The 18527-nt window shown below is 44.9% G+C and overlaps 1 protein-coding gene and 1 non-coding gene across 4 annotated transcripts in view; both read left to right on the forward strand.

Annotated features, from left to right (window-relative positions):
- Positions 1-18527, forward strand: part of LOC126424935 (cuticle protein 6.4-like) — a 245477-nt gene that overhangs the window by 32640 nt on the left and 194310 nt on the right. Inside the window, exons 1-2 of one of the 3 annotated variants that reach the window (XM_050087785.1) lie at positions 366-442; positions 6188-6580. The exons of 1 other annotated variant lie outside the window; for it this stretch is intronic. In XM_050087785.1, the coding sequence (XP_049943742.1) occupies positions 428-442; positions 6188-6415 (243 nt within the window). In that variant the 5' untranslated portion in view covers positions 366-427 and the 3' untranslated portion in view covers positions 6416-6580. Of the gene's footprint in view, positions 1-365; positions 443-6187; positions 6581-18527 lie in introns of those variants that run through there. One more of the 3 variants, XM_050087784.1, reaches the window with a different exon arrangement.
- On the forward strand, positions 6032-6106 carry Trnas-cga (transfer RNA serine (anticodon CGA)). The gene has a single exon. It is a non-coding gene; the product is annotated as a tRNA-Ser (tRNA).

Here is an 18527-nt window from a genome sequence, read left to right on the forward strand (position 1 = left end):
ATTAGTTGTATGGTTAGAATCGCTGGCGACCCTAATCTTAATAACCCGTAGAAACAAGTTAGTTACAAAGTCTTCTGGACGTTACACTATTCAACACACGACCTATTTCTCATCAGCTATCGTCTATAGAGTGCCGTATAACGTAACGCAGTACTGTGGTGACTGACTGCACTTTAATGCCGCCTCAAGCCTCAGATCACGCCCCCTCGTGAGCTACAGCCGCCTCAGAAGCTGGACAGCTGCTCCACCGGAGCGACAGGTGGCCGGCCGAGGCCTTGGGCTGCCTGCAGCGTCCAGTTTGACCCTCGTCCAGCCGACCCCGCCCTCAGACCCCCAACAGCTGCTGTATATAAGAAGCACGCAGCCTCTGCTGAGGCACCGTACAGCTCTTCCAACACCAGTGGCTGCTCACTGCACTACGCCAATCATGTTCAAGTCCCTGGTGAGTATCATTACTAACTACCTGTAACTAACCCTCTCTTTCTCTCTCTCCCTCTCTCTCTCGTAGCATACACTATGTGCCGTTTTCACGACCTGCGAAATCAATTTTCTAAAATTACAACTTTTCCACCATTGACTGCCACTTTTGATTCCGTATCTCAATTCGGAAAAACTGAACCCATATAGGACCACTTTATCCTCCCTCAGCCAGTCTGTCTGTCTGTTTGTATGGCTGTACAAAACTCTTTTTCTGAGGAATGGATAAACATATCAAGTTGAAATTTGTGTCACATATTCAGGTCCCTTGGCGATGTAAAAAAGTAAAGGATCTAGGTCACTATAATGAACATACACAGCTAATTACGTGACATATTTTTATACTCGCAAAATCAGACATCAAAACCTGTAGAATTGTGTATTGAACCGGGGACGTAGAAACGACGGAGAGGCTTCGTCCCCGCCGGAGCCCTCCACAACCCCACAACAGGCTACAGCAGTCCACTCACCCTACCGCCACCCCACACCTATCAGAGGGTTATTGTGTGGTTCGGCCCCCAATGGACCCCCCTCCCCTCCCCCACCCCGTTTAGGAACGTCTCATATCAAACGAGTGTACCCCAAATGTTAGCGTGGTACATTAATAATGGTGTACGCGTACGTGGAAACAGTGTTTGCGCAGCAATCACCGACGTAGTGTAACTGAGGCGGAATAAGGGGAACCAGCCCGTATTCAAAGAGGCAGGTGGAAAACAGCCTTAAAAACCGTCCACAGGCTGGCCGGCACACCGGACCTCGACACTAATCCGCCCGGGGACTGGCACGCCTCCCCCCCCCCCCCCCCCCCTCGGGAAGCAGCGCGTAAGATGGCGTGGCTAGCCAGGCGAGCAACCTGTAGGATACTTCCCATTGGTCGAGAATCACAAAATTTGGCAAGAACCAAGATTTCATTGTACCAATAACGGAAAAAATATCCTCAGATTGTTAATTTGTAATCATATCACACGAAAAAAAATTTTTTTTTCATTTGTTGTCGGATTGCCTTGAAGTTGGAATTTATGTCACGTACTAAGGGCTATAATAACTTACCGGTGTAATAAATGTAAGCTTCTAAGTCAATGCATAAATGTCACATACATAGATACTCGCAACCTCAGTCATCAAAACCCCTGGGGTACTTTCCGTTCACTTAGAGTCATGAAATTTACCAAGAACCAAGCTTTCACACTGCAATCAAAGGAAAAAAATAAGAAAAATTTTAGTTTGTGCTTCGTCATTTCTTGTCTGACCATCGGACGGCAATGCCTCCTTTTTTCTCAGGAACAGGTAATATAAGTTCAAATTTATGTCATATTCTAAGGTCTGTGGTCCCTTGAGATTCTAAGTCAGTCCAGTCCAGAGATACCGCCGCTTATGTCACATATTTTTGATGCTCGCAATCTGACACATCAAAACCTCTAGGGTATTTCCAGTTGATCTATAATCACGATATTTGTCAACAAGAAATGCTTCACAGTACAAGTCGGAAATTGTTAACTTGAAACTGTATTACAATAAAAAAACTGTGATTTTTTTTATCTGACTGTCTGTCTGTCCCTCCGCCTGTTAGCACCCCATCTCTCAGGAACGGGTAGAAGTATCAACTTGAATTTTGTCACATACTGAGGTTTACAGTCGATTTTCGGTCTAAAAATGTTAAGCTTTTAAGATAATGCACTCAAAAGACGCAGCAGTTTTTCACAGATTTTGATACTCGTCAACTCACTCATTAAAAGCTATTGCGTACGTCTCCTTTTCGTGGAATCATGAAATTTGGCAAGAAGAATAGTTACAGAGTACAATAACAGGACAAAAATAAGGAAAAAATAAGAATATTTCTTTTGCCATTTATCATCCGACGTCAGACTTGTTAAATCATTGTCGAAAGTCTTGGAATCCGTGAGTCCGGTATACAGTTTTCGAAAATTTCCATTACAGACTTATAGATCTTGTAGAGGACAATGAATGCATAATATTTTGTGCAGGAACACATGCCTGGAAACGTCATACAACAACGCTATAGAGCGTCAACGCTACAGACGCCGGCACATGTAAATGCAAGCAAATACAGAGTGATTCCGAGACGATATTAAAAAATTTCAGAGATGATGCAAAAGTATAAATGTATCAGTTTGAGGTACCTAAGTGTCATTATACCGGAAACGAATGAGTCAAACGTTGTAAGCGAAAACAATCTGATACACATCTGAGGAAGCAAACAGCCCGCATTGTCTTTAAAGACATTTTTTTATTTTTTATTTACACGTCAAGTTCCGTAGGACCAAATTGAGGAGCAAATCTCCAAGGTCATGGAACGTATCAGTACTTGAAATTACAACATAAAACTAATAACAGATAAAAATCAATGTTTATGAACCCGAAAAAACTCAATCCATAAGTTTAAGTAAACGCAATCAACAATACAATGGATTTCACAGAATATGTAAAAACTGACTATGAATGTCCAGCGATTTGAACATTCAACCTCCTCAGTGTTTACCAATGTGCCACCTGGCTGCTGTTGATGTTTACCTGTATGCAATTCCTCTTGGACCACTGTGTGTATAACAGGCAGTGCAGGACCGAAATTACACCCCTGTGGGTCTTGACAAGCAGTCCTTAGCAACTGTAGAACTTCCATGCGCAAATCTACTAATTTGACATATATGAATGCCTGAAATTTTGGCTACATCTACATGGATACTCCGAATCCGGCCGCTGTGGCCGAGCGGTTCTAGGCGCTGCAGTCTGGAACCGCGTGACCGCTACGGTCGCAGGTTCGAATCCTGCCCCGGGCAGGGATGTGTGTGATGTCCTCAGGTTAGTTAGGTTTAAGTATTTCTAAGTGCCGGCCGCGGTAGCCGTGCGGTTCTAGGCGCTCCAGTCCGGAGCCGCGCTGCTGCTACGGTCGCTGGTTCGAATCCTGCCTCGGGCATGGATGTGTGTGATGTCCTTAGGTTAGGTAGGTTTAAGTAGTTCTAAGTTCTAGGGGAATGATGACCACAGCAGTTGAGTCCCATAGTGCTCAGAGCCATTTTTTTTTATTTCTAAGTTCTGGGGGACTGATGACCGCCGGCCGGGGTGGCCAAGCGGTTAAAGGCGCTACAGTCTGGAACCGCGCGACCACTACGGTCGCAGGTTCGAATCCTGCCTCGGGCATGGATGTGTGTGATGTCTTTAGGTTAGTTAGGTTTAAGTAGTTCTAAGTTCTAGGGGACTGATGACCTTAGAAGTTAAGTCCCATAGTGCTCAGAGCCATTTGAACCATTTTTGACTCATGACCTCAGATGTTAAGTCCCATAGTGCTCAGAGCCATTTTTGATACTCCGAAAATCACTCAAATGCCTGACAGAGGATTCATCGAACGACCAACACAATAATTCTCTGTTACTCCATTCTCGAACAGCGCGCGGAAAAAAACGAAAATCTGTATCTTTCCCTGCGAGGTCTTATTTCGCTTATTTTATATGATGATCGTTTCTCCATATGTAGGTGGGCGCCAAAACACATTTTCGCATTCCGAGGAGAAAGTTGTTGACTGAAATTTCGTAAGAAGATTCCGCCACAACGAAGAACGCCTTTGTTTTAATTATATCCTGTATCATGTCAGTGACATTTTCAGCCCTATTTCGCGATAATATAAAACGTGCTGCCCTTCTTTGAACTTTTTCAATGCACTCCGTCAACCCATCTGGTAAGGATCCCACACCGAGCAGCTGTATTCTAATAGAGGACGGACAAGCTTAGTGTTTGGCTATCTCCTTAGTGGATATGTTACATTTCCTAAGTGTACTGCCATTAAAAAGCAGTGTTTGGTTAGCCTTGTCCACAATATTTTCTATGTGTTCCTTCCAATTTAAGTTGTTCGTAACTGTTGTAATTGCTAGGTATTTCGTTGAATTTGCGTCCTTTAGGTTTGAGTAATTTATCGCAGTTTAACGGATTTCTTTTAGCACTCATATGGATGACCTCACACTTTTCGTTATTTAGGGTCAATTGCCAATTTTCGCACCATACAGATATATTTTCTAAATCGTTTTGCAATCTGTTTTGACCTTCTGATGACTTTACTAGTCGATAAACGACGGCGTCATCTGCAAACAATCTAAGACGCCTCCTCAGATTGTCTCCCAAATCGTTTATATAGATAAGTAACAGCAACAGATCTGTAACGCTACCTTGGGGAACGCTAGAAATCACTTCTATTTTACTCGATGACTTTCCATCAGTTACTACTAACTGCGACCTCTCTGACACGAATCACGAATCTAGTCACATAACTGAGACGATATTCCATAAGCACGCAATTCCACTCTAAGCCGCTCGCGTGGTACGGTGTCGAAAGCCTTCTGGAAATCTAGAAATACGGGATCAATTCGAAATCCCTTGTCAATAGCATGCACCACTTCGTGTGTGTAAAGAGCTAGTTGTGCTTCACAAGAACGGTGTTTTCTAAATCCGTGTTGACACTGTGCCAATGATCCATTGTCTTCGAAGTAATTCATAACGCAATATATGTTCCAAAATGCAGCTGCATATCGTCTTTAATGATATGGACCGGTAATTTAGTGGATTACTCGTACTGCCTTTCTTGAATAACGGTATGACCTTTGCAACGTTCCACTCTTTGGGTACGGATCATTCGTCGAGAGAGCGGTTATACATGATTGTTAAGTATGGAGCTATAGCATCAGCATTCTCTGTAAGAAACCCTGTTGGTTTACAGTCTGGACCTGAAGGCTTGCTTTTATTAAGTGACTTAAGTCACTTCACTTCTCTAAGCATATCTACTTCTAAGTTGGCAGCTGTTCTTGATTGGAATTCTACAGTGCTTACTTCGTCTTCTTTGACGAAGGAATTTTTGAAGGCTGTGTTTAGTAATGCTGATTTGGCAGCGCTGTCAATAGTATTTCCCTTGCTGTCACGCTCAGAAGGCACTGATTGTGTCTTGCCTCCAGTAGAATTTACATAGGACCAGAATCTCATTGGATTTTCTGAAAGGTTTTGAGGCAAAGTTTTGCTATGGAAACTGTTATAAGCGTCTAGCACTGAAGTTCGCCCTAAATTTCGAGCTTGGAGATTATCATTACGTTTAAATTTGACACGCTTTTTTCGTTGTTTCTGCAATAGTTTTCTGCTCTGTTTTGTGTAAAAAAGGGGTACCAGCTCCGTCGTTTGTTAATTTACTTGGTTTTAATCTCTCCACTGCTGTCGATACTATTTTTTTTTAATTCAAGCAACACCTGGTCTACACTTACATTGTTAATTAGGAAGGAGTGGAGATTGACTTTCAGGAAGGAGTCAAGTGAATTTTAATCTGCATTATCAAAAGGTATAATTTTCGTTTGCTTTTGGAGGATTTGGTGGTTACAATATTCAGTCTCGCTACGACAACCCTGTGTTCGCTTGTCCTTGTATCCGTTTTGAGGCTCGTCATTAGCATTCTTTCAGGAGCGCAAGTCCTGCAAGGTTCGCAGGAGAGCTTCTGTAAAGTTTGGAAGATAGGAGACGAGGTACTGGTGGAAGTAAGGCTGTGAGGACAGGGCGTGAGTCGTGCTGGGGTAGCTCAGTTGGTAGAGCACTTGCCCGCGAAAGGCAAAGGTCCCGAGTTCGAGTCTCGGTCCGGCATACAGTTTGAATCTGCCAGGAAGTTTCAGCTCAGGATTATCTGTTGCTAGTTCTGTGTGTGACACCACGCTCTACTTTTCAGGTCCTGTCCCTGTGCCTGCTGGTGGCGGTCTTCGCCGCTGAGGAGTCCGCCCCCAAGGAGAAGCGCGGCCTGGCCTACGCCACCGGCCTCGGCTACTCCGCCCCCCTGGCCTACTCCTCTGGACTCTACAGTGGATACGGATACCCTGGATATGCTGGATACTACGGCTACGGTGGCCTGGGATATGCTGCGGCTCCGTTCGCCTATGGATACCATGGATACATCTGAAATGCATAGAATTCATTTTTGAGAAATAATCAACCCTTCTGTATATTCACAAAAGATTGCTCAAGCATTGAGACTTTAATTCGAGGTACTCAGTTCGCTTGTCCTAGGCTCCTTTCTCAACAATGTACTTACAGTGAACTCTAGTAAAATTTTTCTATCCACAAATATGAGCTAATTTATTTTTGTTGTGATTTTATACAGCTCTCAAAACATCTTCCTTTATAATCCTTGAGCTCATTAGAATTGCTAATTAACGAGACATACTTAACAACTAGTTGGACTCATCTAACAACTTCATTGCCGAGTTTAATCTCAGCCTTTCAGAATAAATCCATCTACCAAAAATCACGCATTTATTTGTTAGAAAGTAGTTTGTGACTAGTGCAATAGAACTTTAAAATCAGTACCGGCATTAGACTGTTGTTTATTTACAGTGTTAAATTAATCTAACAACTTCATTGCAGAGTTTAATCTCAGCCTTTCAGAATAAATCCATCTACCAAAAATCACGCATTTATTTGTTAGAAAGTAGTTTGTGACTAGTGCAATAGAACTTTAAAATCAGTACCGGCATTAGACTGTTGTTTATTTACAGTGTTAAATTACACTTGCACAATCATGATTTAGGCTTGTGCTGGCCAGTGTGGCCGAGCAGTTCTAGGCTCTTCAGTCTGGAACCGCGCGACCACTACAGTCACAGGTTCGAATCCTTCCTCGGGCATGGATGTGTGTGATGTCCCTAGGTTAGTTAGGTTTAAGTAGTTCTAAGTTCTATGGGACTGATGGCTTCAGATGTTAAGTCCCACAGTGCTCAGAGCCATTTGAACCATTTGATTTCGGCTTCATAGTGCCATTACCAAGTGTTTTAAGTGTTATAAATTGCCTTTGATGGCATACTGTCGTATTAAAATACCATCTTAGGCAATTTATAACACTTAAAATACTTGATAATGGCACTATGAAGCCGAAATCATGATTGTGTAAGTGTAATGTAACACTGTAAATAAACAAGTGTAATGGCGGTACTGACTTTAAAGAAATACGAGGGGCGTTCAGAAAGTAAGCTCCGATCGGTCGCGAAATGGAAACGACTATGAAAATCCGATAAAGCTTTGCACAGATGTGTTGGGTAGTGTCTCTAGTATAACCCCAGTTAGCATCACGTCGCTCTTCTCATTTCTGAGCTCGCAGTGAGTGCGTAAAGATGTCTAGAAAATAGTGTCTGCCGCCAAGTACGAGGGCCTGGTGAGAAATTTCGCCTGAAGCTATGCAGCTAACATTACATAACTGTCGTGCTGTTTCGTCTTCACGACAATTCTCAGTCGCATTCTGCAGGGGCATTGAAGATGCTTCTGCATCGTTTTCAAATGGAAATGTTAGATTACCCACAATACAGTCATCTCTGGTCACATGAACCGCTGTCTTTGAAGACAACATTTTGACACAGACAACGAGGTGTAGGCCAGCGTGGAGAATTGGCGGAAAGCACTGGCGGCTGCCTTCTATGATGAGGCTATTGAAAAGTTGGTACAACGCTATGACAAAAGTCTAAGTCAGAACGGCGACTACGTAGAGAAGTAGCTGAAAGGTGTAGCTAATTGTTACAAGTAAAACATTTCTGATGTTCACTGTGGTTTCAATTTGGCAATCAATCGGAGCTTACGTTCTGAACAGGCCTCGTATATTATGATAGTGACCCCGCATTATGAAAAAATTATTTAGTACACTAGAAGGCACACAGAATGTTCGAGATTTCGTGTGACTATTTCATAAGTAAACAAAGGACAAGCTTCTTCGTACGTATTTTCTATGTCATAATCAACGACCTCTCCATTTCCTTTTTCTTGCATTCAAAGTTCACCTGCTGGCCTTTGCTTCGAACCAATACTGCTTACTCCCTGTCCTGATCACTAGCTCCTCGTACATTCCATATGTGATACTCACATATCACTTAAACACACATCAATATGAACTAGTATAGCTTGTGATCGAAATTCGACCAACTGAATCAGTGGGCCTGATATATAATAAAAATCTCATGCATCTCAAGTAATCTCAAGTAATATGCAAGATATAAAACTGTACTTGATATTTTAGCGTCAGAAATAACCAATAGAAAATGCTGCTTTGTAGCTACGAGTATTCGTGAAATAATTCCTTGATTTCTCTTAAACTGGTCGATGATTTGAAGTGAGTCCTCGATACAGTGTGCTAGAAAATCTATCTTGTGTCAACGGCAACAAATTAATCTTTCCCTTGTAGCAATGCAATGTAAATGCCATTGTATCGTCTGCAGTAACCTCAGATGCGAAATGATTTGCATTACGAAATCTTTACTGTAATTTCATCAAAGCGCAGTTATAATTCTCACAATTATTTGGAATTACGTTCAGTCCACCCTTAAGTTTATCTTTTGGTAAAGGGGTACGATTACCGTTATCACTGTCCATACTATTCCTATTATTTTGTCTACACAAAAATTATGTCTCTCTAGCTCTTCACCTTTCAGTCTGTTTAGTGTTGTTCTTCGAGGCATACCCTAAAACAGATATAGTTTCCGTATAATAAAGGAAGTCGTAGCTAGTCAAAGTGAAGAAACCGAAAATTAGGAAACGCTTCACATTGACCTTGCGGCGCGGTATAGATGGGCCCAGCAACATGCCGAATGGACCGCTCAGGATTGGCACCATGTTCTCTTCATGGATGAGTGTCGCATATCCCTTCAACCAGACAATCGTGGGAGACGTGTTTGGAGGCCACCCGGCCATGCTGAACCCCTTAGACACACTGTCCAGCAAGTACAGCAAGGTGGAGGTCCCCTGCTGTTTTGGAGAGGCATTACGTGGGACCGACGTACGCCGCTGATGGACGTGGAAGACGCCGTAACGGCTGTACGATACGTGAATGCCATCCTGCAACTCATAGTGGAATTATATCGGCAGCATATTGGTGAGGCATTCATGGACGACAATTCGTGCTCCCATTGTGCACATCTTGTGAATGATCTCCTTCAGGGTAACGACATCGCTCGACTAGAGTGGCCAGTATGTTCTCCACACATGAAACGTATCGAACATTCCAAGATCACTCTTGGGGATGGGTGGACGGTGTTACCTGGGCCCAGGCAGACTGGACCCACCGTAAATCCACGGAGAAGCAGATCACCAAGTTTGCACGACTACCTGGCAAACCGAAACATGAGATAGTGCCCACCAGGCGGACCGTGGTTAACCTCACGGGTAAACCACTCGGCGACGCAGCTACAGCTGTACTTGAAAAAAGGACAATTTCGCACAGACACCTGCATATCTGCCGTTCAATGAAATAATCTCTTCAGTAGAACAGGCCGTCCGTGGCTTACCAGATGACAAAGCAGAAGAAATCAGAAGGGAAATTTGCCGTATTCTTTCAAGGGCAAAACCAGCCAGAAGCAACATCTCGGGAGCAGAAAGAGCAGCACTACGAGCCCTCAGAGACGATAAGGAGATCGTCGTTCTTCCTGCCGACAAAGGAAATGCCACAGTCATCCTTGAGAGACGCGACTACGAACAGAAGATACTGCAATTGCAAAATCAACACAGACCCGACCAGGAAGATACAACAAAGCACCGCCACCTTTCTGAAAAATGGCGCGCTCGAGGACAAGGACATCAAAAGACTTCGGCAACGTTCGGAGGTAGCCCCGAGGATATATGATCTCCCAAAAACGCACAAAGGGATGCGACCCATAGTCAGCAACATAGGGGCACCAACGTATCTTTTGGCGCAGCACTTAGCGGGCATGCTACGACCTTATGTGGGGAAATGTGCGCACTATATCCGGAACTCGACGGACTTCATTGGCCGCCTGAAGGAGATGATAGTACAAGAATCCGACATCATGGTCAGCTTCGATGTCGTCTCATTATTCATACGTGTCCCGCTGGAAGATTCTCTTTACTTAATCAGTGAGAAACTCGGGCCTGAACTGACACAACTCTTCAGGCACGTGTTAACATCGACGTACGTTGTCTTCAACGGTCAATACTACGAGCAGACCGACGGAGTAGCCATGGGGAGCCCGCTCTCCCCAGTGGTGGCCAACCTGTTCATGGAGAGTTTCGAAGAGGAAGCACTGGAAGCCGCCGAACTGAAACCTGTATGCTTCTTTCGCTACGTGGACGACACGTTCGTCATCTGGCCACATGGACAGGAACAGCTACAGAAATTTCTGCAACATCTAAATTCGGTCCATAGAAACATTCAGTTCACGATGGAGACTGAGAAAGATGGAAAACTACCCTTTCTTGATGTCCTAGTGGAATGTAGGTCTGATGGCTCACTGGGTCACAGTGTGTACCGAGAGCCCACACACACTGACCTGTACCTACATGCGTCCAGCTGCCACCATCCGGCGCAGCTTAATGGAATGCTTAACACCTTGGTACATAGAGCACACTCGATCTCTGATGAACAGAACTTGACAACGGAGCTCAAACACCTGGAGACCGTGTTCCGCAAGAATGGGTATGGCAACCGCCAAATCCAAAGGGCCTTCCGACAACAGAAGTGCAGCAAGAACCGAGATGAAGAACAACCCGAAGAAGAAAAGCAAGCTCTGACCTTTCTGCTGTTTGCTGGCAACGTGTCGTCACAAATAGGGAGACTGTTAAGGCGACACAAGATTGACAGTCTTCCGGCCACCAGCAAAGATTCGTGACCTACTAGGAACGGCAAAAGATGACGTAGGGCTGAAGAAAGCGGGCGTATACAAAATCCCGTGCGGCTGTGGCAAATCCTATATCGGCCAAACAGTTCGCACGGTCGAGGACCGATGCAAAGAACACGAACGTCACACCCGCTTACGCCAACCCAGCCATTCGGCCCTAGCAGAACACTGCATTGAAACTGGACACAAAGCGAAATTCGAAGAGACAAAAATCCTGACTGCCACAAGTGCCTACTGGGACAGTATCTACAAGGAGGCCATAGAAATTCGAGTAACAGATAACCTCATCAACAGGGACACCGGGTTTCAACTTAGCAAGGCCTAGAAACCGTTATTAAACACCATCAAAGAGCAACGGCACGAGCGGACGCGAGATCCTTCCGCCACGGCGGACGGAGATGGACTGCGCCTACCACCGGGCGTGGCTGCAGTTACCCCCACCCCTCCCACCTCGCGGCGCACCGCCGGCCGCTCGCGCCGGGGTACGACTCGGGACCCCGCGGACATAAATACCACGGACAGATCATTCCATCAGCACCACCTGATGATGGCGGAACGGTTATCCGCCGAAATATCGTGGAACTTTGACGAACGGATACGGCTGGACACCCGAGAACCTTGGATACAGCACATTCGCCGGTAAAGCCTGAGATCTCATTTCTGGGATAGATTGCAAAGGCCGGCCGCGGTGGCCGAGTTGTTCTAGGCGCTTCAGTCCCGAACAGCGCGACTGCTACGGTCGCAGGTTCGAATCCTGCCTCGGGCATGGATGTGTGTGATGTCCTCAGGTTAGTTAGGTTTAAGTAGTTCTAAGCTGTAAGTGACTTGTGACCTCAGATGTTATGTCCCATAGTGCTCAGAGGCATTTGAATCATTTTTAGATTGAAAAGGGCTGTTTATGGACGACGTGACCCACCAACCACTCTGAGGGATCTACGCCGAATGGCCGTTGAGGAGTGGGACAATCTGGACCAACAGTGCCTTGATGAACTTGTGGATAGTATGTCACGACGAATACAGGCATGCATCAATGCTAGAGGACGTACTACTGGGTCTTAGGGGTACCGGTGTGTGCAGCAATGTAGATCACCACCTCTGGAAGTCTCGTTGTATGGTGATACAACATTCAATGTGTGGTTTTAATGAGCAAAAAAAAAAAAAAAAAAAAAAAAAAAATGGCGGAAAATACGTTTATGTTGATCTCTATTCCAATTTTATGTACAGTTTCCGGAAATCTCGTAACCGAGGTGATGTAAAACTTTTTTGATGTGTGTATTATGATAAGTACTACGCTCGTACAAAGAGTGAGCATTGAATCCGGCAGGTGTCACACGGTATGGGGTCCACACACTATTACGCCAGAAGAAACACCACTGTGCCTCTCCAAAATATCGGAAGTCTGGGACCTCTCACCAAGTGGTCGCCACATTCGCCAATGGTGGTCAGCGACGGTGGTACAAAACAGTGATTAATTGTTGAACGCAATGAGACGATACTCATCGGCGGTCCATGCTTCATGGTCACGGCACCCCGCCAAAACGCAGCCGTTTGTGTCGCGGTGTTAAGTGCAGCCTTTTTTTTTTTTTTTTTTTTTTGTTTTTTGGTCATCGGTCTTCTGACTGGTCTGATGCGACCCGCCACGAATTCCTCTCCTGTGGCGATCTCTTCATGTCAGAGTAGCACCTGCAACCTACGTCCTCAATTATTTGCTGGATTTATTCCAATCTCTGTCTTCCGCTACAGTTTTTACCCTCTACAGCTGCCTCTAGTACCATGGAAGTCATTTCCTCTTAAGAGATGCCCTTTCATCCTTATCAGTGTCTTCCATATATTCCTTTCCTCTCCGCTTCTGCGCAGAACCTCCTCATTCCTTACCTTATCAGTCTACCTATTTTCAACATTCATCTATAGCACCACATCCCAGATGCTTCGATTCTCTTCTGTTCCGGTTTCCCCACAGTCCATGATTCACTACCATACAATGCTGTACTCCAGACGTACGTTGTCAGAAATTTATTCCTCAAATCATGGTCTATGTTTGGTACTAGCAGACTTCTCTTGGCCAGGAATGCCCTCTTTGCCATTGTCCTGCATTTGATGTCGTCCATGCTCCTTCCGTCGTTGGTTATTTTACTGTCTCGGTAGCTGAATTCCTTAACTTCATCTACAGGGAGGAGAAAAATTGTGTCACTAAATTTTAACCCTGGGTACCAGATGCCAGTAGGAACCAAAGTTACTAATGTTGTGCGAGTCGACAACGCACAATTTTTAAAATACCGAAACTTGGCGCCACGCGCTCCGATTGGCCGCGGTATTGCCCTGTTGCCAGATGCTGTGGACAACGCGTGGCCGCGAATGCTTTGCCTGCCGGAGATCGCGATGTATCCAAAACAGTGCGCAGTGGCGGGTCGGGGGACGTTTGTATGAGTGAACCGACAACCATAGCGCTGCCCGTCAACCGACGAACGGCAACTGGGCAATACCACGGCCAATCGGAGCGCGTGGCGCCAAGTTTCCGTAGTTTAAAAATGGCGCTATGTCGACGTACACAACATTAATAATTTTGGTTCACACTGGCATCAGCTGTCCGGGGTTAAAATTTCGTGAGACATATTTTCTCCACCCTGTACTTCGTGACCATCAGTCCAGATAAGTTTCTCACTGTTCTCATTTCTGCTATTTCTCAGTACTTTCGTCTTCATAATCTGTACTCATTAGATTATTCAGTCCGTTCAGCACATCATGTAATTCTTCTTCTCCACTTTCATTCAGGATAGCAATGTCACCTGCGAAGCGTGTCATTGATCCTGCAGCCTATGCGTGATCAAAAAGTAACCAGAATTTTTCAGTTTCGTAGGTTTTATACATCGCTTTTTCAAAGCTTTTTATGTCCCTGATGTATGTTCGGATCCTTAGCTGCTTTGAATATTTAGCTTTTTGTTGACGGTCGGAAAGGTTATACGCGTTATCGAGTTCTTGGCGAATTTTTACTTTCGAAAAAGGTGAATCAAAGAATTTTGTTAAAAAAATGGAATAAAGTGTAGCATCGCATTCGAAATGTTGACTGTGGCTTTTGGCGAATCTGCTATGAGGAAGGCAACAGTTTACGAGTGATTTAAACGTTTCAGAGAGGGTCGAGAAGACGTCTAACACGACGACCGCCTTTGCACGTCTTAGCACATCAACATTACTGACGACCATGTGGAAGAAGTAAAAAAAAAATGGTTCTGTGAAATCGACGAACCACCGTCAGAGGGGTTGCTGATGATGTCGGCATATCCTTTGATTGACGACAAACAAATTTTTCGGGTGTTTTGGGCATGAAATGTGTAGCAGCAAAACTTGTTCCGAAATGGTTGAATTTCTAACGAAAACAACGTGGCGTAGGCATCGCTCAGGAATTACTGAATGACAATGAAGTCGACAATTACCCAGGACTTCTAGAGAAGGCTATGACAGCTGGTGGAACATGGGTATACAAGTACGACATCAAAACCGAGGCCCGGTTGTCCCCATGCAAATTGCTTGAAGAGCCTAGACCGGAAAAAGATCGACATGTTCGATCACATGTGAAGGCTCTTCTCACTGTTTCCCTCTGTTACAGTGAAATAGTACATCGTGAGTTGCTGCCTTATGGTCCTAAGGTCAATTAGGAATACTACCTGGAAACTGCGCGCCATTTGCGTGGACCAGTCCGAAGAAAACGGCTAGAACTGTGGCAAAACTACTCTTGGAAATTGCATAACGATAACGCTCCGCACACATCTCAATGCCTGTTCGTGATCTTTTTGGAAAAAACCAAAACCGTTATGATTCTTCAGCTACTGTATTCCCCGGAAATGGTCCCCCGCAACTGTTTCTATTCCTGAGGCTAAAGAGAACTATGAAAAGTCGTCGTTTGCCGCCATTGATGAGATAAAAACAGAATAGCTGAAGGAACTGAACACCATAACGGAAAGGAAGGTTTAGACGTGCTTCCAAGAATGGAAAAAGCGCTGGCTCAAGTGTACTACGAGCGTAGTTCAGTAAGTAATACCTCACATAAAAAAGAGCCGTTAATATATAGAGACAAACGTCCTTACTGGTGCTTCACATTTGATGTTTGTTCTGTGCGCTGGTGAAGATTCGAACCGTTTTGGTGGATGGCAGAGCCGTAGTACACCGTTAAAATGGAGTCCACATACGACTCACGTTACAAGCAGCGGCTGTTATTGAATTCTTGTGTGCAGAAAAAGAAACGGTGCTGAACATCCTTAAACGTTTGTGTGCAATGTATGGTGATGCTGCAGTTGATAAGAGTACAGTAGGGCGATGGGTAAATGGGAAAATGCAGAAACAGTGCTCCATGATCAGCCATGCTCGGGACGTCCTGCCACAGCCACGGCTCCAGACGTGCCGAATCGTGCGGACACCATTATTGGTGCCGAACGGCGCATCACAAGTCGACAATTGGCTCTATAGTCGTCGGTCAGCATTGGAAGTGCGTCTGCAACGATCGAGACTCTCGGATATTCAAAGAGGTGCTCACGATGGGTTCCACGAATGCTCACAGCGGATCACAAGATTCATTTCAGGTAATTCACTAGTCCGAATGCTACGAGTCTTGACCAGGGGTGTGGGATGACACAGACTGCTGGAGGCAGCTCATTATTTGCTCTTGGACAGCAGACGCAAACATGAAGCGGTGCACAATATGATGATTCTCCTCTCCCATGTGGTGCCTACGAGAATACCGGCCCTCACATTCCCATTCATTACTACGTCGCATCGCTACCTCATCCGAATAATCCACTGACTACGTATTGCACGATTTGACCAGCCAACCAAATGGCGACGCACAGTGAGGACCCTTTGAAACTCGGGAAACTCTGTCAGGCGCTGATAACTCTGTCTCATGTGACTACGAATCATCTCTGTGTTCTTCACAGTGACCACTCAACATCTGGCGCTATTGTACGAGGTGCATTCAAGTTCTAAGGCCTCCGATTTTTTTTCTAATTAACTACTCACCCGAAATCGATGAAACTGGCGTTACTTCTCGACGTAATCGCCCTGCAGACGTACACATTTTTCACAACGCTGACGCCATGATTCCATGGCAGCGGCGAAGGCTTCTTTAGGAGTCTGTTTTGACCACTGGGAAATCGCTGAGGCAATAGCAGCACAGCTGGTGAATGTGCGGCGACGGTGAGTGGCTTTCATTGTTGGAAAAGCCAAAAGTCACTAGGAGCCAGGTCAGGTGAGTAGGGAGCATGAGGAATCACTTCAAAGTTGTTATCACGTAGAAACTGTTGCGTAACGTTAGCTCGATGTGCGCGTGCGTTGTCTTGGTGAAACAGCACACGCGCAGCCCTTCCCGGACGTTTTTGTTGCAGTGCAGGAAGAAATTTGTTCTTCAAAACATTTTCGTAGGATGCACCTGTTATCGTAGTGCCCTTTGGAACGCAATGGGTAAGGATTACGCCCTCGCTGTCCCAGAACATGGACACCATTTTTTCAGCACTCGCGGCTACCCGAAATTTTTTTGGTGGCGGTGAATCTGTGTGCTTCCATTGAGCTGACTGGCGCTTTGTTTCTGGATTGAAAAATGGCATCCACGTCTCATCCATTGTCACAACCGACGAAAAGAAAGTCCCATTCATGCTGTCGTTGGGCGTCAACATTGCTCGGCAACATGCCACACGGGCAGCCGTGTGGTCGTCCGTCAGCATTAGTGGCACCCACCTGGATGACACTTTTCGCATTTTCAGGTCGTCATGCAGGATTGTGTGCACAGAACCCAGAGAAATGCCAACTCTGGAGGCGATCTGTTCAACAGTCATTCGGCGATCCCCCAAAACAATTCTCTCCACTTTCTCGATCATGTCGTCAGACTGGCTTGTGCGAGCCCGAGGTTGTTTCGGTTTGTTGTCACACGATGTTCTGCCTTTATTAAACTGTCGCGCCCACTAACGCACTTTCAACACATCCATAACTCCATCACCACCACATGTCTCGTTCAACTGTCGATGAATTTCAATTGGTTTCACACCACGAAAATTCTGAAAACGAATGATTGCACGCTGTTCAAGTAAGGAATACGTTGCCATTTTAAGTATTTAAAACAGTTCTCATTCTCGCCGCTGGCAGTAAAATTCCATCTGCTGTAAGGTGCTGCCATCTCTGGGACGTATTGACAATGAACGCGGCCTCATTTTAAAACAATGCGCATGTTTCTATCTCTTTCCAGTCCGGAGAAAAAAAATCAGAGGCCTTAGAACTTGAATGCACCTCGTATACGCTGGCATGCCTGATAACAGCGTTACACAAGACAACATTAATGCACTCTGGTGGTCGTGCTACCTGCCACACAGAGGTGCAACTCCAACCAATCGTACACTGACGGAAAAATGTTGTCACATGAAGAAATAATTGATATGAAATAATGAAATTTCGGGGAATACTTTTGCCCAGGTAACATATGTGACTAAAATTGCTAGGTTACACGTTAATCTGAGGGCGAGATAAGCCATTGGAAACGTGAAATACTGGTACATTAATAACAGGTGTAGCACTCAGACTGTCGAATGCAAACACGCATTGTGTTTACAGGTACTGGACTTCAGTTCGTGGGATGGAGATCCACGCCAGTTTAGTGGTTATAGTGACCGAATGAAAACAATCGATTCATTCGGTTGTTGGGAAACAACCGACGCATTCGGTTGCAGTTTTCCGTATTGGATGAACTATTCATTCATTATTTTGAGTGAAATCCCTCTGGGGGAGCCACCTGTGTGACCGTGCGGTTCTAGGCGCTTCAGTCTGGAATCTCGTGACCGCTACGGTCGCAGGTACGAATCCTGCCTCGGGCATGGGTGTGTGTGATGTCCTTAGGTTAGTTAGGTTTAAGTAGTTCTAAGTTCTAGGGGACTGATGACCACAGATGTTAAGTCCCATAGTGCTTAGAGCCATTTCAACCATTTAATCCTCTGGGGGACCAATTGAATGAAAACGGTCAAGTAGGTCGGTTGTAGTTCTACGTGCCGACTGGATTCTTATTCATTTATTTTTTCGAGTGAAAGCAATCTGCGGGAAAAACTGAATGAAAACATTCGACACCGCAGCAGCTTTGCATATTGACTGAATTATTCACTCTTTCTCTTATATTTAAAAAATTTATTGAAATAGTTTTTTTCTGCTTTCTGGTCTTGTGTGTGCTAAATTTTTCAACTGATTTCAGACATACTGATGAGAGTACAACAGCGACATGCGGTAAATTTCTGATTTATTTCTGCTTCTCTTCAAGTGAGTCAACGACTATGTTACTTTCTTCTACGTATACAGGGTGTTACAAAAAGGTACGGCCAAACTTTCAGGAAACATTCCTCACACAAAAATAAAGAAAAGATGTTATGTGGACATGTG

The sequence above is a fragment of the Schistocerca serialis genome, chromosome 10 (genome assembly GCF_023864345.2).
Source record: "Schistocerca serialis cubense isolate TAMUIC-IGC-003099 chromosome 10, iqSchSeri2.2, whole genome shotgun sequence".
Classification (NCBI taxonomy): domain Eukaryota; kingdom Metazoa; phylum Arthropoda; class Insecta; order Orthoptera; family Acrididae; genus Schistocerca; species Schistocerca serialis.